This window comes from Chenopodium quinoa, unplaced genomic scaffold (genome assembly GCF_001683475.1).
Source record: "Chenopodium quinoa cultivar QQ74 unplaced genomic scaffold, ASM168347v1, whole genome shotgun sequence".
NCBI lineage: Eukaryota > Viridiplantae > Streptophyta > Magnoliopsida > Caryophyllales > Amaranthaceae > Chenopodium > Chenopodium quinoa.
The window spans coordinates 1885986-1909540 of record NW_018742770.1 but is presented as its reverse complement, the minus strand read 5'-3'; the positions used below and the strand labels follow the sequence as shown (position 1 = coordinate 1909540).

The 23555-nt window shown below is 33.9% G+C and overlaps 1 protein-coding gene across 2 annotated transcripts; it reads left to right on the top strand.

Moving 5' to 3' along the window:
• Nucleotides 1–3475: 3475 nt before the first annotated feature.
• LOC110724633 (sister chromatid cohesion protein PDS5 homolog A-like) lies at nt 3476–23484 on the top strand. Of its 2 annotated transcripts, none has more exons than XM_021904059.1 (28): nt 3476–3774; nt 4773–4970; nt 5052–5233; nt 5645–5768; nt 6364–6585; nt 6710–6926; nt 7057–7202; nt 7344–7501; nt 7589–7738; nt 8733–8781; nt 9920–10108; nt 11085–11264; nt 11427–11569; nt 12764–12890; nt 13324–13464; nt 13624–13695; nt 16219–16355; nt 17211–17328; nt 18503–18634; nt 18714–18907; nt 18980–19127; nt 19222–19344; nt 19430–19513; nt 19596–20084; nt 20859–20887; nt 21958–22091; nt 22801–22904; nt 23257–23484. In XM_021904059.1, exons 1-28 carry the CDS (start codon nt 3679–3681, stop codon nt 23287–23289), a joined length of 4119 nt encoding a protein of 1372 aa, XP_021759751.1. In that variant the 5' UTR covers nt 3476–3678; the 3' UTR covers nt 23290–23484. The 2 variants fall into 2 exon arrangements, with proteins under 2 accessions (XP_021759751.1, XP_021759750.1); XM_021904058.1 differs by having other exon boundaries at nt 18968–19127.
• The last annotated feature ends 71 nt before the right edge of the window (nt 23485–23555 follow it).

Sequence of the window (23555 nt, the reverse complement as noted above, 5' to 3'; positions counted from 1 at the left end):
AATAAAGTTAACAAAAATTGAGGATTTAGAGTTTAGAGTGTTGTGGTTAAAGTTGAAAATTGACTATGCAATTATATGATAGATAACCCACAATTATAATTCATTCTCATTTATGTTCTGGTGATGACCTAAACAGTGGGGTATTTAAAAAAAGGGGGGTAAGTTAATCGATAAAGTAAAAATAATATCTCGCATATAATGAATACAACATTAACCAAAAAAATATAAAAAAGGTTTGTAAAGGCTTGAAGTACAAAAATTATATATTAATCACTCAACATGAGCTCTCCTAGATTTCATAGAATAAAAGGCATCCATGATTGAATTAATTTCTAATTTTCTAGCAATCTCTTTCTCAATATACACTAGCAAGCTAAGTAGTTGAAAAAAAAAGGTCATCTTCCGTCTAATTTTGAAGACTAGTTTTCACAAATTTCATTGTCCTAAAAGCTCTTTTTTGTAGTTGTTGTATCAATCTGTCAACTAATGGTTAAACAATTGGCTTCCTAGTTTCCACAAAACTTCTACACATATCAGTAATGGTACTTGGTACTCAAGTCCGATTCTTTCATTTATGGGGTGCTTATGAACAAATATCTCAATAAAAATGTTCAAGTTATACTTTGTTAAGCCCAGGAACAATCCACATGTGAACATTCTCTTGTTCCACACTAATTCACTAAAAAGGGAGAGTGTAGTGGTAATGGAATTCCACATTGAAAGAATTCAAGAGTTACCACCACAATATAAGACTAATGGGCTACTCCTCTCATTGTCATATGGTTTTGAGGTGGAACTTCCTTGGTCTTGTAAAGTGGTGGACTTGCACTCTCCTTTGACGAATGCAGCCCAAACCCGTATTTAACATGGTATCAGAGTCAGACCCACAATCTCACGATTGGGACCTTAATGGCTAAACAAGATTTTAGTATAATGTTTCTCTACAAGGAGACAAATAATGAAATAAGTAAGTAACTTTGAAGTTCGTTCACTAGAATGACTATTTAGTTACTGCAAGTGATAATCTATGATTGCATTAAATACATCCACCCAATTACAATGAGATACTGTCATAATGCCTTTGTTGCATTGAACACATCCACCCAATAACAATGGTACACTCTCATGGTGCCTTTGCGTATCCCTTTTTTTAGTACCATGTTAAATACAAAATGATTGTAATTTTTGTAAAACAGATTCCTAAAAATCATCTCTAAAATTTTGAATCAATGGCTTTGTACCAACAAATATAATGTCTTATGATCTATGCTACAATACTTAAGAAGGACCATTTGTATATCCCATAAGATCTTTCATTAAGTGTTAATTTAAATAAATACGAAATCAAATGCTATCAACTTTTTAAAGCATATTTAGCATTTACGCATTGTGAATATGATTCTGGATGACCAATATCTATCTCCTCAAGGACTAAGAAAATTGGATTAAACAATTACTGTAATTTGTAATGGGAGCTCAATCTAAGTATCGTAGGACGTTGCAACGTGTCAATTTGGTTCAACTATTTCCCTGTTTTAACCCCTTCCACATCAATTAAATGCTTCATTTCATTTATTTGTCTAGTTTGTAACTCATCATGACGCTTAGCAAAAGAACTAACAGTGATAACAATAAAAAATAATCATTTAAAAATTCATGAACCTTAGCTATTTTTCCTTGATGTAGCAATTAGAGCTAGTTGGAACTAATGTGCTAGACAATATGCACAATAAGTATAGCAATTTATTATATGAACAAAGTCCAAAAGACATTTTACCACTCTCGCATATTATAAACGCCATCATAACCCAGGCCTCTAACTGCTAAATACTTAGATGAAAATGATTAAGGGCAATCACTGGGTTTAATTAGGGATATTAAAATAAAGCACGTCATTAGAGAAGTAGAAAATGAATAAGAGCCACCATTAGATTTACTCTTGATTTGTAATAAATAATGTTATGACCAAAAGATTTTGATTGGCCATTCAATAGGCATATTCTAGTTTTTAAAATATCAAACTTGTTTTTATTGCATGCATCTTCCATAGTATTTCAATAAATTTAATATGTTTTTTTACCGTAACACATGAACTACTCATACCCTACATCATACATGGTAATGCATACAGTTCAATTTAATTTTATACAAAAGATAATAAAAAAAGAAACATTGTTATTATGCGAGATCGAGATGGCGTGATGTTCAATAGGTTTGTGTACTAAGGCCTTGTTTAGTTCAATTTTTTTCAACTATTTTAGAAAAAGTAAGGTCAGATTAGGAAAAAAAAAACATATTAGACTATTGTTTTATGTGCATTTTTTTATCACTAAATATCTTTTATTCCGTGATGAAAAATTTCATGAAAATTACATATTACTATGTAATAAATCTATAACTAATACTAAAATAGCAACCGTTGATGTCATCTTTTCCAAAAGTTGTACACACGGCGCTACCTTATGAAAACTTTTCCCGCTCAAATGTTAAGCTCATCTATCTAATATCTATATACCTAAACTACATAAAAGTTTCTTTGGAGGGAATTTTCTCTCCTAAACTCTTTTTTTTTTTTTTTTTAAAGATTTTTAGAATTATTAATGTGTCTAAAAACTTTTTTACCACATAATTATCTATTATGATGGACTTTTAGACCACATTTTTCATGAAACTTCTATATTTAATTTCAATTACCATTATTAAAAACCGAGCATAGCTCGGGCATTATCTAGTACATATTAATAAAATACACATTATAACGAATCTGACCACACTTGATTTATTATCTTACCCACAAGGTCAAAGTTTGATCTAATCTTATAACATATTAGATCATACCGGATCAGATTACACAAGTAAAAATAAGATAAGCTAAATAAGCCATAATATAGAGTAAACACTAACAAGTCAAATCCAAAATATTCCGTGGGCACGTAGCTAGGGATGACAATTTAATCCGAGTTTGATTTGAATCCGATCCGATTCAAAAGAAAAAATTCGATTCGAATCCGTTTAAAATTAGTCCGAATTTGAATCTGATAAAATATATCCGAATCCGAATAGGAGGTGGATCGGACTTGACTCTGCGCAAGTCCGACGGAGTCCGATCCGAGTCCGAATCCGAGAGTATAAGCATATGCTCTATAACTTATTATTTGCTTGTTTTGTAGCAAAATTTTGTAATGTAACTAAGTTTATAATTTAAATATGGTATGTTTATACATTAATTGGTATGCCAATACAAGTAATTATAGGTATATGACATTAAAAAAAAAAATATTCGGATCATTTTAGATAAACGGACCGAATTCGAATCCAAAAATTACGAGTCGGATCGAATTCGGATCCAAGTACCGGATCTGTTTACTAAACGGATTGAATTCGGATTTAGCCACATTTGACCCAAATCCGATCTGTTGCCATTTCTACACGTAGCATAGCAAAAGATTATAGAGTGGAGTTGAGTCGGGGGAGAGCACGTGATATTAAAATCACGCAAATGTAATGTTTTCACTTTCTCATTAGAACAAAAGGCGGGAGCACTACATTCGAACACTCATCATTTTTCATTTTCCCCCTCACTCACTACTTTCTCTCTCCTGAATCACCATAACAAACTCTGCCAAAAACCCTTTTCCCCCTTCTTCTCCTACTCTCAAACTTCACAGTTGGTTAACAATGGCGGAAAATCCAGAAAAAGTAATTTCCGATATCGGCAAAAAACTTGCTCAACAAACTCGTCTTTCTAAAGATTTTCTCATTAAATCACTTCGGGTAAACTTCACTGAAATTTCTCCCTCTTTTGATTTTTTTTTTTGTTGTTCACAAAATTGTTTTTAGTTGTCTTATTTTTTCGATTTTTTCTTCCGCTGCAACCCTAGGGTTTGCGGCTTAGTGGGAATTTCTAGTGTATTGCATGAATTTCTCAGTTATTAAGCTATTTTTGGTACTTATTTTCCATGTTCAAGCTATTAATAGAGCTGTTATTGGTTGTGATATAGTAGTAGCTTGATGTTGAAAACCCTAATTTACGGGTATACTATTGGATAGAAGAATGGTTAGAATTGATGAAATGAGTTTGCGTTAAGATTAATATTGATGATTTTACTTGTGATTGGTGATATAACGAGAAGGAAGAGGAAGGAGGAGAATATTGAAGTGTGCCTGATTGGGTTTTTAAGTAGTCATTGTATTTATTTATTTATTTTTTTGATTGATGGAGATGAAAGTTACTTTTGAGTAATCCATGAGTTTTCCTTGATTTTATGGTAGTCTATTGCACTTGAATTTCTCTAGGAGTATGGGGATGAGGACTTGTTAGAAGTGTCTGACGAAGGTATGATATGCTTTTATTACGATTTTTGAGTTTTTCGATGGAAGTCTGGAACTCACCCTAAGTGTTCATGCTTGTATGAGGTGTTTAATATACATTGGACACAGGTAAGTTACGGTAATTGGAGAATCGGAGAGTTAGATTGTCTGTTTGTTACTAGATTACCTTTTAATCTTAAATTTAGGGAGAGGGATTGGGTATGTTATGGATGTGACTCATGTAAGTGACAAAAAAACTGGTTTTTATCTATTTTTATATGCTTGAGTTGAAGTCTTTAAGTGTCATATTGTGTCACTGTTCAATGATCTGATGAATTTTACTGCGTCTTTGAATTGAGTCCTACTGTCCAAGTAACATGAAACTTTTCCGATGTGCCAATTTTGGTGTTTTTTTTTTGCTGCTTTAGACCAAAATTAAAGTTTTGCTATATTCTTTACAGCAAGCTGCGAATGCTTTGCTGGACCTTGATCAGGTTCCCTCGCTAAAACCTTTCATAAGGCCATTCAGTCAGTCTCTTGCAAAGCATGGACTGGTTCATCATAAAGACAAAGATGTCCGGTTACTAGTTGCTGTTTGTTTCTGTGAAATTATTCGGGTCCTTGCGCCTGACCCTTCATTTGATGATAAAATCTTTAAGGTATACTTTTGAGTTTTGACTCTGCTATCTTCTGTTTCTTAGTTGAGTGCCACACATCTGTTGATTATTTTGGATTTGCAGGATATTTTTGAGCTTTTTGTTAGTATGTTTATGGATCTTGCTGATACCACAAGCCCTTATTTTTCAAGAAGAGTTAAAATATTAGAGACCATTGCAACTCTGGAATGCTGTCGTCGGATGCTAGATCTGGACTGTGCTGATTTAATCTATAAAATGGTCAAAACATTCTTCTCTGTCGTAAGGTATTAACTCTTTTATCAGCTCAGAAACTAGAAAAGTTTTTGTTCCATCTTCCCCATGTATACTTTTCCCTCCCCTGCCTGCTAGTATTAAATTTAATTCCTAGCAAAACATTCTTGTAAAGATCTGAGATAAGGCTGTAACGTACTTGCTTAATTTGCTTACATTTTCTTTGGAAATGCTTAATTCTCAAGAAACTATGTGACTCTTCTTGCTTGAGGCTTGTAGGTGACTTAAGGACATAATATTTTTTTGACTCTATTTACATCCTATTGGGCCCAATAAATATAATGTGGATTTAATGTCTGTCTGTAGTCATCCTGTAGCACTGTCAAAATCTCTTGATTTATGTTTAATATTCCATATTATTCATCATCTTTTGTTTGCTGTGGTACTGTGACAATGTTTTCTAGGGAGGAGCACCCGCAGAGCTTGATTAGTGGTATGCTGTCCATCATGTCACTAATATTGAATGAAGAAGAGGCTCCTCAGCCACTTCTGGAGCTGATTCTAAGGAATCTAAGAAACAAGGGAGAGGTAAATAATCAGTACTATACTCAATGGTGTTATGCAGCAAACTGATGTTAAGGGAATTGGCAGAGGGGCACTTTTGGCATTATCTTTATAAGTTAGTTATCAGTAGCTTGGGAGTTGGGAGTTAAATCAAGAAATTCTATGTATAGAGAGGATTAGGAAGAGGGCAAGGATGTTAATTCTTGATGAGACTTTTGTTTATCATTTAGGTTGCTATTGGGAGAGAATGAAACCTCTTGAAAGCTTGAAAATCCTTCATATAGCTGCAATTCCAGTTTATTAATCAAATTGCCTTTTTTCTTCCGTTATTTTGACCTCTAAGGCTAAGCTATATGATTCATACCATGTTATATACAAGTAGCTATTATATATTAATTTCTGCTTAGTAAACTGCCCTGTGGTTCTGAGTGAAATTTATGATGATTTTATCAACTTCATAGGTCATTTGTCAAAAAGAGGGGGATCCTTTGCTTTTTGGAGTTGGTTTGATATTTGTGTTTTGGCAAAGCCTGCTTTCCTGTTTTATGTTGATGAGAATTTATTCTAGGTTTCACTAAGGCTGTGCATTATTCTTGGTGCCTTTTCTGCTCTGTTTCAGGGTCCTGCTCCTGCTTCTTATCGTCTTGCCGTTGCTCTTATTCAAAATTGTGCAGAAGCTATCAAGCCTGCTGTCTGTGGACTTTTAATGTCTTGCATTTCAGATAGAGAGAGTGTGACAAGTGATCTGAAAGAATATTATCATGAAATGATATATGAAATCTTTCAGTGCACTCCACATATGCTTCTTGCAGTCATCCCAAATTTAGCTCAAGAATTAGTGGTGGGTTTACTGGCTATTTTTTGTCAGATTCAGAGGATCTTCTTTGTGCATTTTAGGTTACTTTTAACTGCCTTTTCTTATTTATGTTATATTCTGTAAGTAACTATCTGTCTCTAAGGTGCAGACTGATCAAGTGGATGTCAGGATAAAATCTGTTAACTTAATTGGAAAACTTCTCGCACTGGTTGAAGATCATGGTATACAAGAACACCATTACCTATTTGTTGAACTTCTGAAAAGATTTTCTGACAAATCAGCTGAAGTCAGAATCAGTGCTCTACGCGCTGTTAAAACTTGCTACTTGGCTAACCCATCTGCAATCGAATCAGACAAAATTCTTTGTAAGTTTACAATTTTTACATTCTTCTGAATTCTTCTGCATTTGAAGATTTCTTCTTTTATGACTGTTCATCTGCTGTGTTGTTGTAGTCTTGATAGATGCATTCTTTAACAATATTTTTTATTATGAAGCTTCCCTTGAAGGCCGTCTGCTGGATTTTGATGCCAGTGTAAGGACAGAGGCAATAGCGATTGTTTGTGATTTGGCCAAGTTTAGCTTGAAAAACTTCCCGGAAGCTCTAATAGCTCGGGCTACTGACCGACTTCGTGACAAGATGGTGATTATTCTTTTCATATATATTGTCTCTCCTAGATTTCTTCACTCTGTTCATTATGCCCTCTTTAAACTTCTTTAAGCTCTTTGTGCTGCTAAACTATCCCTTTAACTTAAGCTTTGCCATCATCCTCTCGTTATATAGACCTCAGTTAGGAAGGAGGCCCTGAAGAAGTTGCTAGAAGTTTATCGTGAGTATTGCACCAAGTGTCATGCAGGGCAGATAGAACTTAATGAATCTTATGAGCGAATTCCCTGCAAAGTACTGGTGCTTTCTTTTGATAAAAATTTGAAGGAGTTCAGGTTAGTGTCCCCTTTGATTAATCTGACCATATAATCTAACAAGTCATTATTTATTCAAATATCAACTTCTGCTGTGAAATTTGATAGGCCCCAAAACTTGGAGCTTCTTCTGGCAGTGGATTTCTTTCCAGCATCTCTTCCAGTGGATGATAAATTGAAACATTGGATCTACCTGTACTCAATTTTCACCTCTGCTCATGTTAATGCACTAAATCTGATATTATGTCAAAAAAGAAGGTACTGCTATTCACAATTTACTTTTTCTTCTGATTTAATTGGCCATCTCAGTTTTCATACTCACTATTGTGGTGAATTGGTTGATTATTGGGTTCCTAGTTTCTTTCTTTTACTAACTGTTTCCTCAAAAGTCAAGGAATAATATTTTTTACAATCACTTATATTTTGGATGGCATGCCTCTTGCTTGAAGTAGATGACTTATATTTGTTATATGAGTCTGTGTGGATGGGAAGGATCACAGATTTTGTATGCATGATTTTGTGAAGACATATACAAACAAATGAACAATACTTCTATTGGTCTTTTGAAACATTTCTTGTGCTAAGTTTTACTAGTTGTGGTAATGTTGCTCAATGTTTGACCTTAACAATTCTTGCCAACTGTGGGATGAATACTTGTTCATGCTACTGATGCTGATACTTTATAGTGTGCTGGCAAACTTTATGACTTGGGAGATGTTAGTTTTTTTAACCAGTTTTTTTTAACCTGTGGCTCAACAACTATTCACTGGTCCCTAATAATGTGAAATGGCCATTGTAAATTTGTAATGGCTGGTCTGGCCCTGATGATTTTATTTGACAATATTGGCTGATATTGTACATTAGTGAACAATGGGAGAGGCAGAACTTTATTGATTTGAAGGAAGTATATGTACATTTATAGTTAACTGGTGCCTTTTGAGATGTTTCTTGAAAGATGAAGGAGGATGTATTTCTTTTTACCTTTTATTTCTAGTGATTTTCCTTCTATTATCTGGTTTATTTGTTCTCTTACCCTCAAGCAAGAGTCATGACTGCATATTGAAATGGCTGATTTCTAAGGAAAGACCTAGCATAAAATGATTGCATCTTTGAAGCTCTTGTAAAAGGATAGAGATACTAGTTCGATCTAAGAATCATCTTTTGTTCTTGGGAATTGAGGGTTGTTACTTGTGCTTGCTTTGTGTTAATGAATTAAAGAATGATGTATGTTTTACCTTTTGTTGGTCTTCAGGTTTCAAACAGAGATGCAAAGCTATTTATCCCTTCGGTTAAATGCAGAGGTAAAAGGCTAATAATTTCTGTAAATCACTACAAAAAAAATTATTTTGCTCTCTGCATATATAGCTCTTGTGTTTATCTTGTAGTTTGTTTATTATTCTGCTTCTACTTTGATAGTCTTAGATCTTTGTGGTTTGTAATAGTTCTAATGTATACATTATTGATTATTGAAGGATAATGTAAATTAACTGCGGAAATGTGATTATTAAAGATTGATGCTACCCAAATACAATCCTCAGCTTTTGTTGTTTATTAAGCTATTTCGATGCTGTAATTCAAACAGATATACAATGTTCCTTATTTTTTTCATATCTCATGATAGAAATATTCTAGGGTGGAAAATGTTCTTTAACAAGTTAACAACTTCTCTTGGTTTTTCTTTGTATTACTTTTGCATGTTTTTCTGTTCCATGGACTCTCTCTGTGTGTGTGTGTGTATGGGTGGAAAAGGTTCTTTAATAACTTCTCTTGGTTTTTCTTTGTATTACTTTTGCATGTTTTCCTGTTCCATGGACTCTGTGTGTGTGTATGGGTGGAAAAGTTTCTTTAATAACTCCTCTTGGTTTTTCTTTGTATTACTTTTGCATGTTTTCCTGTTCCATGGACTCTCTGTGTGTGTGTGTGTGTGTGAGTGGGGGTCCTTTCTCATAAATATGGCTGATAGAAGCAATGGATGATGATTGTTTTTCAGTTGTCTGTTGCTTTTTTTATTTAACTTTGAATCATCTTCCTAATTTTATCTGGAATTATTAAGTATTAACAATGATTTTGAAAAAATATTGACAATTAACTTCTGTAATTATATTCTAAACTTGTATATAAGTCACTTCATAAGAATGGAAGAAATAATAGTCACTGAAATTAATCACTTACATGTCTCAGGCATCAAATGCTGTCCTCTTCTGTATGTCCTCCACTGTCCATAATCTAAAAGATGCCTGTTCCTATGTTTGGATTTTGCTTAGATGTTGGTACCTTGAATCATATATCTTTTTTTTTTTTTTTTTATTATTTTTATTATTTTTTTTATCTACTGTTAGGTTTAATCATTTGTCATCTTAGGTTCTATATGCTACAGTGTTTTTGTACAAGGGTTTAATGAGACTAGTAAGGCCTCTAAATTTGTTTATAATATTGTAGGGAAATGATACAAAAGAGGTGGATGCGAGAATAAAAGGTTCTTTCACACGAATGTCAGCAGCATGCCTTAATTCTGTCAAAGCAGAAGAATCATTTTCTAAGCTGAACCTATTGAAGGATGATAACCTTTTTTTTCAATTGTCCCGATTGTTGGAAGAACCAGAATTTTCAAGTGCAGAGGCTTTGAGGGTGTGTATCTTTGCCTTATAGATTTTGGATCCGATTGTGGTTATACAGTTTACATGGTTGACATAGGACATATGTCTTTCTCTACGTCTTGTTCCTAGGCAATGTATAAATGGGCTGAAGGTGCATTAAGGTGATAGGGATCATTTTGTGCCCTTTTGTTCCTCATTGAAGTGAGGCACACTTAATAAAATTATTCCCTCTGCTGTTAGTCCCATCTTCACTTTGTGCATTGACAATCATTCGTACGTGTCAGAGGTGTACTGTTTGCAGACAATACTTAATATCTACTGCAATGCACAGTAAAATACATCTGATAATGTTTAAACAAGCAATATGACGTTTGTTTTGTGATGTTAAGAACTCTGGTTCAAGTTAAGATCTCTTTAGTCATAGAAAAGTACAATCTTATTTTGTCTGTGTAATTATATATTAAAAGATAAATAATGGAATTTTAGGAAACTTTTCTCAAATATTAATCTCCAACCCATAGCACTCTCTCAATGCCTGTAGCCTAACACAACTCTCTTATCCTTTGTCCTGCTATGAGTGTATTTCATTTGATAGCTTTTCCCCCCAAGTCACTCCCTGGCCCTGCACATCCGTTTCTTGCAGATCCAAGGTTGTCAACCACTAATCAAAATTAGATAGATATAAGAACTTCTATTACTTACCACTTACCAGATTGAATCCTATTATGATTCATTTTTGTAGAATGGGGTGGTTATTTAATAAACTACTCGCGGTTGATGTCTTTTGATGGTGCTCCCTTGTCAGCTGCTAATACCCCCTTTATCTTTAAAGGAAAAAAAAATGTTACCCACTTGCCTGTTTCCTATACTAAACATCCTTGTGATATATCACAACTGGCTTTTAAATTCAGTAAATCTGGACAAATAAGTTGTTTTCCCTTCAATTCTCTTGCTATATGTCATACAATTCTATATTGATTATGAGTATCATTTTTTGTTCCGTGCAGGAGAATTTTTTGAAAAGCATTGGGGATAAGCATCCTCTTTTTGAATTTTTGGAACTGCTCTCTTTGAAATGTTCAAACAATATATTTTGTGCTGAGCATGTTCGATATATTTTGGATCATGTTTCTGGCAACAGATGCAGAGATAAACATCAGAAGGAATCTGCTTTTAACCTCCTGTCTGTAAGGCTCATTAATTTGAAATCCCCTCAGTGATATGCGATTGATGAACAAAAGAAACTCAATAAATTTGATAAGATATAGTCATTACTCATTTTTTTGTCTTACAATAACAAGTTTCGTTTGTTTTTATAATTTGCATTCATGGTCATCTTTTTGAATCAGGATATTGTCAGAAACTTCCCGAAACTTATGAGAGGTTCAGAAGAACAATTTAAAATGCTGATACTAGAGGAGGATTCCTCATGGTGTGCGAGGTTACTTCAGATGTTAGCAAAAGCTGGTCCATTTATAACCATGGAACTCAGGTTTGATCCTTATAACACTTCCATATATTTAAAATTTTAGGTGGACAGTTTCTTAGAGAAATGCCTGTCAGTGACTATCATGGAGCAAGTTTATACTGAATTCATAACTCTTGTTCACAATGTGCAAATCGTTAACTCTTCCCCTGTCAGCCAATAAGCATTTTATCTTTTGTTGCTCACTCCATGGCATCATTTTTTGTTATAAATTAATCTGTTCCTGGAACTTGAATCATGCACTTGAATTTTGGTGTTTTTCCCTATAAGTGTGTTTTGAGAAACGGGCAGTGGTATGATGTGAATATTCTTGTAAGGAGCAAGGTTGGCAACAAATCTACATGGAAGTTCAGTTCATCAGTTCATAATAGACGTTCTGATGAAAAACCTATAGCTCATGTAAAATTAATGGTCAAAGTAATGGTTAGGATGCTGACTTTCATTCACAATTCAACTTCATGTGAGTTTTGTACTCCCTCTTTTTTTGTAAAGTTTTCTAATGCGGTTGTTTTTATTTAATAGTTACATTTCCTTTTTTTTTTTTTTTTTTTTGTTTTTTAAATTTTTAATTTTTAATTTTGATATGATATCTTTCTCCTTTCATGATCCCCACATGTTATTTATCTTCTCTCACATCCCTTCTTTTCAATAAACTATTACCTCAACTATCTTTTCTTATAATTTTAAAAAAATCCAACTACCTTACAACATCATAGTCCCTCCGTCCTTATTTTTTTGCCCAATTGTCAATATTTGGGTCAAACTTAAATAACTTAGACCTCACATTCCCATTAATCTTTAAGATATAATGTAGTTATGTGAGATCTTGTTGGATTTGCCACATTGTATATATTATTAAGATCAAGCTTTTCTAATTTTTATTTGTATAAAAAAAGAGATATATACATTTTAAGACGCGTCTTGGGGTCGTGAAAAGTCAAATGGGGCAAAAAAATAGGGACATAGGGGGTATTATATTAAAGTCAGTTAAATTACCTAAATGTATGTGTCGGTCAAAGTGTAACACTTAAAAAAAGGGGGTATTACCTTTTTCTCTTCTAGGCAATTTCCTCTCATCTGACATATTGGTGAGAGCACTGGTCTGTTCTTAATGTTTTTTGATGCTATTTGTATTGGTGTGCTATATTCTGAAAGGAAAGAATATTGACGCTATCTTATATTTTGCATGATTGTGTGTAGTGAAATCTACCCGCTGCTGGAGAGGTTATGCCTTGAGGGGACTCGTGCTCAGTCCAAGGCTGCTATATCAGTCATTGCTGCATTACTTGATCCTTCTGAACAATATCTTTGGGCGGAGCTGTTCCAGGTATTACTTTCTTTATCTGTCTTTTAATCAACATGTTTCCAGACTTTTATCTGTTTGCATCTAAACGTTTGTATCTGAAGCTGAGTCATTTTAAACCCGACCTGTTACTTTTATTTCTTGTTTGATCAGATTTTAATTACAAATTTAAATCAGATCTTAAATAAGTATTTTAGCTATTGAATCTCTTTATATTTGGTGCATTGTTGCCGTATATGTTTCGTACTGATGTCTTATCCAAATTGTACCATGTCATACATCCAAATTGTACTATTTCATGCATCCTAATTCATAATGCCCCTAAATGTATAGGGATTAGGAGGCTGGGAAATATAGATTCTTTGATGATACATTTGATGGGTTGGTATATATGATCAGACACTCTTAGATTCTCAGCAATACTCCACTGATCTTGTTCTCCTGTGTATGCTTCCAGAAACTTGTGAAGTCACTTAATAGTGACTGTAACCTTCCCACTGTATTGCAGTCTCTGGGATGTCTATCACAACATGCTGTTGTGGTATTTCAGAAACAGGAAAATGAAATACTATCATACATACAGAAAAGAATTTTTGAGGCAAGTTATTTCCTTGATTGATCAGTTAGTGACTAGCTTTTTGTTCTTTTTCTTTTTCTTTTTCTTCTCTCTCTCTCTCTCCTGCTGAGATGATTCTGTGAATTTATGGTTATGCTTCATTTTTTTCTTTCTAATATATTGTGACTATATCTGTTGCAGAACAAAATGTATGGAGATGCTGTTGTGGTAGATGAGAAATCTGGAAGCAATGTCTCCTTCCGTTGCATGAAAGTAAGTTTCGTAATCTATAAGTCCATCAGTGGAATGTTGATTGTCTTTTCTAAATATGAGTTCATGTTGTTCCTCCAAACTCACTTTTTTGTTTTATTAGGTATATACCATGGTTTTTGAGTCTTTAATTTTGATTCTATATATCGTGGTTTGGTTTTTGATTATTAAATTTAAACTGCAAGGTTGAAGGGTAAATAATTGTAATGAATTTTTACTACTACCTCCATTTCATATTATTTGCAATGATTAGACATTTTTCCTCTCTACTTTATGTCAAATCGTTGCAAATAATATGAAACAGAGGTAGTATATCAATCCACTGCTTCTTGCTGCTTACCCCTCATGTTTATGCAAAACTAGGCCGATTTTACATTTCAAACGAAAAATGAAGTTTCTATGGCCATTGTGTTTGACTTGTACTTCAAGCCTCTTTTTTTTTTCTTTCCTGGCTCCCGTTAACAGCTACTCCACCATATCTTCTCCACAACTACAACCCACAGCCACAATCCTAGAGAATATTTGCCTCTGTCATCTCTGTATCGAACTAATGGACATTTTGGACCCCAAATTCTTGCTGAATATATCAGAAGAAATAGGAGAATAAACAAGCTAATGTTAATTTGCCTGATCAATAGTGTTAGATGCACGAGAAGCTTAAATTATATAGCAGTGTTAATGTCGTGCATTGTAAATTGTTCATCAACAGGAGCTTTAAGTCCCCACATAACTTAAAGCTCCTGTTTGAGTTGGATTAATTTAGCAGTGAAATTCTTCATTGGGAGGAGCTTTTATGTTTCACAGCTGGGATAAGCAAGATGCTATGTGGACCCATGGTCCTAGGCTGCATCTATCTATCTATCTGATTGATGATTGTCCGCCAGTCTGGAGGTAGGAATGTATGTATCGGCAAAAGAATTAGGTGACTGATAAAGGTCTGCTGGGAGGAGAGAGAAACTGGTGGTGGTGGTTATTGCTTGGCAAGCTGAAATCAGGGTCAAAAATCATGATTTAATTCAACATAGAGGTTATTAATTGTTATTTATTAATTTTAATATCAGTACACCTCACTCTCTCTGTTTTTTTTTTAAAATTTTAAAATTTCTTTTTTATTTTTTTAAAAAACAATTATCTGCAATCTCGTGATTCAGGCCAGCCGGATTTTCATAAGCTGGTAGTTTTGGAAGGGAAAACGTCATGTGAACTATTATTTTAGTTATAGCATGTGTGGATAATTGTTTTTTTTGATAACATGAGGTCATCTAATCATTTTTTAGATAACCAACTTAAGTCAATGAGGTGACAATTGCTTTTTATGATTTATCAAGACCAATGACATTGACTAAATTTTATGCTCCCTGCCTCCCTCTGTCCTAAAATAATGGAAACACTTGCTTTTTCAAGGTCAAACCTCACAAACTTGACCGTAAATTTTCACCAATATATAAGAATTGGTGTCATGTGATTTTTTTTTTTTTTTTTTTTTTTCATCTCTATGCATTTTCAACATTGCCAACCTTAAAATTTGTATTTGTACATAACCATATGTATTAATAGTCAAAAACGTGTCTTGGAGACCTTGAAAAGGCTAGTGTTGTAACTATTTGGGACAAAGGGAGTATTTCTTTTAATTGGCTTAGCCGGAGAAGCTTGGTTTGCATATGACCAGTTGCGGAGGATCTCTATTGGTCCCTATGACTATTTCATGATGATTACTTAGTGACATGGTCTTTTTATTTAAACATTTGGGGTTACATACTAGGCCAGGTCATTTGTACTTTGTTCATGTAGGCGTAAGCATGCATCTATTATAATGCTTTACTTATCAATAATGCTCTACTTATGATAAAAAAAAAATCATCAGTTATCACCAAAAAAATTTATAATGCTCTACTTATCAGTTGTCACCTTATGTGTAAAAATTTGTCTTCTGATTTTAACTTTTGTCAAATCACTTATGCTTCTTTAGTCATTTGTAGTTTGTTCATATTGGTCCTTTTACAACAACAATAAACAAATCCGTCAAGCGTATTGTTATTTTTTTGCTATTAAGGCTTGTAGGTCATATAGGATAGCACAGTATTGAAAAAAACTTTTAAATCCAGCTAACCATTAGCATTAGCTGGAGTGGTGGAGTTACTTTTAGACATAAAGACAATGTGAATGTGAGACTTAAGGGTTTGGAATCATTTCACTTTGCATTACTAATAAATTGGTTAGAGATAAGAACATATGAATTGTTGACATATGGATCTAGAATGAATGAGCACTAATTTTTTTATACATGTGAGAGAGATATGGACCCATGTATATGCTTCTAAGTCTCTTTTATGAAGTCAATCAAAATGATAACAGGCTGTATTATCCACTTTTCTCCTTATATCCCGAAATATTAATGCATCATGGTACTGTATGAGTTTTCTTAATGTTTATTTTGTCTTTGCTACATGCTGTTAAGCGTTACTATACAAGAATTTCTAGTTCTAGACCCTCTTGACTATCCTGCTTTTGTACTTATCTTTGCAGATTTATGGGCTAAAAACCCTAGTCAAGAGTGTCTTACCAAAGAAACAAAATTATGGGAAAGTACAAATAAGTAACTTGTTGGATATTTTGTCCAAAGTGCTACTAACAGATGATTTTGCTGATGCTGCAACAGTATGGTAATTTGTCTCCTCACTGCTGCTTCATCTTGGCTTTACATGCGTATTGAGTATTTGCTGAGTTTCATGTTTGACATCATGCTATGTTTTATAACAGCATTGATGTATGTCTAAGCCAAAGAATAGCATGTTCTATTCAACCTTCTGAAGAGCCTTCAACTACTAATACCCTTATGGTTTTTCTCAGAACAAGACTGCTTGCATTTGAAAATCAAGTGCCTTTCTTTACAATGTTTTACTCTGTGAACTTGTTTGTTTGTGTGTGGAAGGGTGGGGTTAGCACTTTCTCTATTTTGTAAATTGCTAAAATGATAGTAAAGGAAGACCGGAAGAACTTGTTGGAGGCTACTTTGAAAGTTTTGTTTTCTTATGGGTATTTTTCAATGATGTGATGCGTGGTTGAATTGTTATATAAGGTATGGATCTCTGCTAGGGTACACCTTGCCCTCTTTTTAGTGAATATTTCCTTTTTTTTTTCTTCAAAAAAGTAATCTTTTCTAACAACAACAACAAAGCCTTAGTCCCTTCTTCATAAGGAACCGTCAAGAAATATGACATAACAAGATAACTGGTTGAAAAAGCTAGATGAAAGGTGTGTAAAGTGAGAAAAAGAAAGAGCATCCAAGTAAAATTTAAGAGAGTTTTACAAGTGTATCAAGAATGAAATTTTAAAAAGTGTCTCAAAGATTCAAGTTTGGTAACAGGAAGCCTTTATGGAAATTATGATGCAAATTTGGGATGCGTTTATTTATCCCAAAGTTGAATTAAATGAGGAGTTTTAAATTTGGGTTTATTTTACATCGTATACTTTTGTAATATTGTCTGTCTGCCTAAGTTATAAATTTATAAATGCAGTGATAACGACATGGCTCACATTAGATTAGCAGCTGCTAAGGCTGTTCTGCGGCTTTCAAGACGGTGGGAGATACATATTTCACCCCAATTATTTCAGTCAACTATTCTGATGGCAAAGGTATGGAGGTTCTGATGTGCTGGTGTATACTGTTGGCATAGACCAGTGAACAATATCTTGTAAAATAGCTTCACTTATCTGACTATCTGATCAAAATCTTTCTCTTGTTCTGTTTACTATTCATAACAGTTTTTCTCCTTTTATGCCCTTGTTATCCAAGCCTTTGACTTCTTCAAGAGAATGTTTTAGATTATTTTTCATGTATTAATTTTACAGTAGAATAACTACAAATAGCTCTTCAGCCTTGTCATCCACTGCCCTTTTCTGATACTTGACAAAGAATTATACTTCTGAAAATAATACACATGTGCTAATCTTGAGATATCCTGAAATATTATTAGTATTCTTATGATAAGGGATTAGATATCCAACACTTTGAAATGTTTTAGATTATTCTTCATGTATTGATCCTACATTAGCAAAACTAAAAAGATCTCTTCAGATTTTCCATCCACACCCCTTTTCTGATACTTAAATGAATTATACTTCTGAAAACAATACACATGTGCTATCTTGAGATGTCCTGAAAATAGTAACTTTTCTCAAGATAAAGTAAAGTTAGAGAATGACTAGGGAAAGATTATCCTTCAGACCTTTATTTAATGATTAGGAAATGGATAGTGCAAATACTATCAAGGGCGTAAAGGTGAAGTCTTATCAATTCCTTAGATTGAGGGGATGAGACAATGTAACTATAACTTTTTGACAGTGGGGACTATTCAAGGCATTCAAAATTTGCATCTTTATCCGAGGAAGGCAATTCATTACTCACTTGGGTGTAAATTTTATTCTGAAAATAAAAGTAACATATGGTAATATGAGGTTGCCTTTATTTATTTATTTTTTCCCCGGGGGTGGGGGGGGGGGGGTGGGGGGGAGGTGGGGTGGCCTATTTTGGTTGAGGGTCTTGAGGAATTTTTTTTTTTGCTACTCTTCATTGGATAATTAAATCCTAGGACCGGCAGATAGACTGAAAACATTTAGAGTCCTGCACTAATCATGTCCTCCTAAAACTTGATAAGATTGCAAATTTGTTGTTCTGAGAGAAGAATAATGAAGAATGCGTGAGATTAACAGTGTTTCTCTGCCTTTATGTTTTGGTTATTGACTTAAAAAAACCTATAGCTACTGTCTGTACATTGTGCTAGTGGTAACACCCCTAGTATTATTGCAGGACACTTCTTTTGTACGTGAAGCATTTCTTGATAAAACTCACAAGTTACTGAAAGGACGTGTTGCCTCAAGTAAATTTGCTTGTGCATTTCCTTTGGCTGCATCTGATTGTGTCAAAGATCTGCAAGATAAGGTTTACCATCAATTTTGCAATCCATTAGCTTATAATATTTTCATAAATTACAGCTAACTTAGTGTAATCTGCTTGTCAGTCATTAAATTATTTGATAGAGTTCATCAAGGAAAACAGCAAAGCTGCTCGCATTTGTTCTACTTTGGGAAAAGAAGGATCAATGACCGATAGCCCAGCTTACACAGTGGTGTTCTTGCTCCATGTTCTTGCTCATGATGCAGGATGTCCACCTGTAAACTCTCATAATGAAGAGCATACTGCTCAGTTTTGCAGGTAGTTGTATAATCTACGTTACATGAGGCAATTATATCACAATGCATGTGCTTGAGCTAGTCTTTGTTGCAGGCCACTTCTTCTCCTTTTGCATCTGTTGGTTAACTCTCAATTTGTTGACGGGGACTTGGATCTTGCCAAAAAAAACTTTCTGTATTTGCGAAGTATTTTTCGGGCCATCAGAAGAGCCGAGGATGTTGTAGATCCTGAGAAAACACCTGTAAGTTTTTTGGATATAATTTTTATTTTTTTATTTTATTTTGTTGTATTACTGATAATTGATTTTTTTTTTAATTTTTTTTTATATGTTGCAGAAGCTGCATATGTTAGCAGAGATTGGACTGTCAGTTTTAAATTCTCTAAAACATACTTTCATTAATTTGTCCCGTGCCCCTGGACTAGTTCTTCTTCCATCATCGCTGTATAGAACTAATGAGGCAAGATTTCCAACTGCCATGTGATAACCTTAGAATATGTTTATAATTGATCATTGCTGATTCCCTTCCTACTATATTTTTTCAGGATAATTGCTTTTCAGTAGAATTCCAGGTCAATGAAAATTTTCTGAAAAAGCTTGTTCAAGTCTTTGAATGTGATTTTACTCAGGTATGTCATATTAGTATTTTGTTTTTAATTTGTTTTTGTGACTAAAGGAAAGCTCATGATCTCATTGCATTTTGTTGCGCAGTTGTCTAGCTCAACTGTTAAGCGTAGTCGCAAATACCTGAAAGACGGTTTGCAAGGTCAGAATGCCCTTGAGTTACCCATGTCTAAGCAAGTTGAACTGTCAAAAAATAGGACAGCAGACAAAAAGGTTGCCGAGATAGAGATGGCCTCAAATTGTGTCCTTGAAGCATGCCCCAAGGGAAGACAACAAAGTGCAGTAGATAACTCTTCCGTTGGAGAACTACAATTGCTAGTTGGTTCATCAGTTATTGAAGAGGTTGAGGCAAATATTTCTGCAGATATTGTACATGTACCCGCAAAAGAGCATCAAATCGATTCTGAGTCTGCAACTTTGGAACTCTTTGAAATTGAATCAGATATTTCTACTCAAGAGGTTGATATCTCGTTGAAAAATTCACCTCAAAATGAGAGGAAAAGGAAAAAATTCTGTGATTTTACAGAAAATCTGGGTCACTGTGAAACAAATGTCAGACAAAGTTGCAGCTCAGGCGTAAGGATTTATTCAGACTTTTGATAACTTTCATTTTTCTGCTAAACATATTTTTGTGCCTTGCTAAAGTTGGTGTGCATTAAAAGTTGCTAATTGTGAAGTAGGCTTATAATTCTGAATGCTATTAGTTTGTAGTAGAATTCTTCTTTTTACTGATTGGCAATATTGCACTTCTTAAGTTCTTAATAGTGGTCATTGCCTTTTTTTTCCAAAGAATTGTACAAACTCCTTTACTCAAGAAGCTGAATGATGAAGGACCTTGTCATGAAAATGGGGAATATTTTCTTCTCTAAATTTTGACTATATTCTCTTTCCTATATTAAGTATCTAAAGTGAAACATATTCCTGAATAAAAAGATTATGTACGCAGATAATTTTCCTGGCATGCAATGACCTTGGTTCTATGACCCTTTTACTCTTGATTTTTTATTTTTATTTTTGTTTTTATTATTATTATTATTTTTTTTTTTTAATTTTACATTTTTAGACTGATTTTTGGATAATATCATACCACTTCCTGCAAAGAAATGATTCGTAAAACTGCCCATCTAGCTACCAATAGGTTGGCTTGGCTTATTTGTATCTGATTTGGTATGGGGGAATATTAATTGGCTTTAATTTTGATTTCATAATTCATTTTTGATTGCATGTCATGATCTTTTGTTTCATTGTGATTAAAATTTTAATTGCTTTCTCTGTATGCAATACTGGAATCCTTGATCAATTTTATCGTCACCTGATTGTGAAGTTTTTTTTTTTTTTCCTTTTTAACAGGGGTCAACTGTTTCCCTTCTCCGGCAGCGGTAAGTTGTCAAATTCTATATGTTGTTGGTTTTGACATGGTTAAATACATGTCTCTCTTCCTTTATCTCTCTGGTCCTATTAAGATTTTTTTAAGTGTGGTTGCTTTCAGTATGCTGTTGTTTGCGAGCATCTGATGCTACTCATTGTTCTGTTTGGACTTGGATCATATAGTTGAATTAATTACAGATTATATCAACTTAAAAGTAAAAATATGGAATAAGATGCAAAGCTGAAGGTCATTCAAAAATGACTAATTCTTGTTTATTGATTGTCTTTGATCTGTGACTGAATTTTCCTTATGACTATTACGTATCTCTGAGCATTAGACACTCAGAGAACGTCTGGGGGACATTTTACATTCATCATCTAGAAGATGTGTTGAATGCTTTACTCCCTCTTTTTATTCTGGTGACACTCAGAAGTTGGGGCTTCAGTGGTACACAGCACATTCCTGAACATGATCAGGTCAAATGTGTGTTACTTTTAATCAGTTTTTATAAAAAAATTATTATTTTCATACTAGGACTTGCAAAAAATAAAAGTACTTAAAATTTTAGCTGTGAAGAAGTACCTGAAAGGTATATCAGGAATACTCCATTCATGTCACCAAAGACCTCTCTTTTTGGTATACAAATGTATTGAAAGTTTCTACTTTGCTTCACTAAATGTTGGCGTTTTCTGTTGTGAGAGGATACTTGTCCTCTGTCATGCACAGTTGTGTCTCTTCTTCTGAAACTTTATATTCCTGTAATGTTCAGTCAGTGTGGTGTTTATAGGTTGGACACTTAGTAGTTGTGACGAGTTCCTTGGATAGCTAAATCTGGTCTGTCTGAGATGGCGGTATGTTGAACTTGCCAAAATATGCATATTATATGCACCACTTAGTTTTTGAGAAGTTTATCTATTTATTTTCTGAATCATTTCCTCAGTTAGTGCCTTATCAATTGATCAATCAATCACTTCCTCAGTTAGTGCCTTAAAGTTATATTTTTCTCCTTGAGAAACTCGTTAGTGGTTATAGAGTGAATATGTACAGATTACTAACATATTCAAGATATCATTTGTGCAGCGGTTCCAAAAAACAGTGTTCTAATGACATTGGAAGTAGAATTACCACTGTTTCAAGAGCAGGCGGTGCTAAATCACAAGGATCAGGAACAAGTCAGCGGAATATTCTGTTAGATAGAACAAACTCATTGTCAGGTATATATATCTCCTACATATAGTTATACTGATTTGGAGATGTTGGCTAACTTGTTTAGATTTGAAATGCAAGCAGCTGCTTCTGAGTTGATGTGATTTTGTTTATTCTTTTTAGTCCATTGCTTCAGTTCACCTTGTAATCTAACTCTTAATTTCTCAATTCTAAAGTGAATGTCTTGGATCTAAATCTAGAGCAAAGACAAGTATGGTGTAGATTACTAGACTGAATAAGTTAAAAGTGATGATAAATTTCAATTCTCCATAGCTTAATTTGATTTTAATCTTTGATTAATATTAAAAACATCCCCAATTTTATGCAAACATATATAGCTTGGTAATGTCCTTGGTGGCATGCTGTGTAGGCATGTTTGAAGTATGAATATTACTATTGGCTTTACTTTTGTTGGCTTTAATGTGCTACCCTATGCTCTAAACTCAGCGACTATTGTTGCTGATATTTGGTGAGTAGTAAGCATAATGACCATTAAATGAATATGTTTTCTACACTTCTTTTTCTTGATTGATTGCCTAATTGCCTTACTTATTTTCCCCTTTAATTTGCTTTTATACGGTTATACCCTCAATATATTGAAGTGCTGTAAAAAGTGATTTTCTTCCACTTTCAATGTTATCTTAGCTTCTATGTATTGTATAATTTTGTATATATATATATATATATGTATGTATGATAAGTCATTCTCTCACGCAGTGAATGGCTTGCCGAAACATTCTCAGCCTAAGAAGAGTTGTCTGGGACTCAAAATATCTACAGACACATCAGAGTCCGATGTTTCTCATGAGAACCAGGATGCGGTAAGTCCTACTCGGCCTTCCCATACTTTTTAAAATTGTGTTGCTGAAGCTTACCAAGGGTGAGCTATCTACTTAATTATTATACACTTTGTGAATTTATTTTGGGGGAGATTGTGGGTAGACAGAAGTGCACAAAGCTTTTGCCTTGGGTTTAGTTTTGCTTGTTCGGTTTCTGAAGCTATTTTTATGTGATGGTATAACCATGAACACACCTTTTCATTGCTTTGGTTATGTATTGAAGTTAAGATAGTTTTACGCTTATCCATTTGAATCTTTGGCTAATTTTTGGCAATCTTAGATTCTTAGGCAGGTTTGCTTTCACAACCTTACCGTACTTCTGTGTTCATTGCAGATTGCCTTCAGAACTCGGAGACGGAAAGTTTAACTTGTTAACTTATGTTTGCTACATACTAGTATCAGACGCGTGTATTCCTGAGTGCAGTGCATAATTATTGACATGCAAGCTTCTGTAAAGCTAATAGCTTTTTATATATATAGGGTGCTTCTGTAAATGTCCTGTAATCAGCATCTGCTGTAATATCCTTACTAAAGTTTATAGAAAGGACTGATTTTGGAGCTATCTTGCCGTGTAAATACAACATTTTGTTAGTCCAAAGACATTGAGAGCATCTTGTATCGTGCTCTCAAACG

Excerpts from the sequence above, each read along its gene's own strand:
- LOC110724633 (XM_021904058.1), top strand. The coding sequence starts at position 3,679 with ATGGCGGAAAATCCAGAAAAAGTAATTTCCGATATCGGCAAAAAACTT. Across the intron at positions 7,739-8,732 it reads ATATTATGTCAAAAAAGAAG|GTTTCAAACAGAGATGCAAA; the intron begins GTACTGCTATTC and ends GTTGGTCTTCAG. Across the intron at positions 8,782-9,919 it reads CCCTTCGGTTAAATGCAGAG|GGAAATGATACAAAAGAGGT; the intron begins GTAAAAGGCTAA and ends ATAATATTGTAG.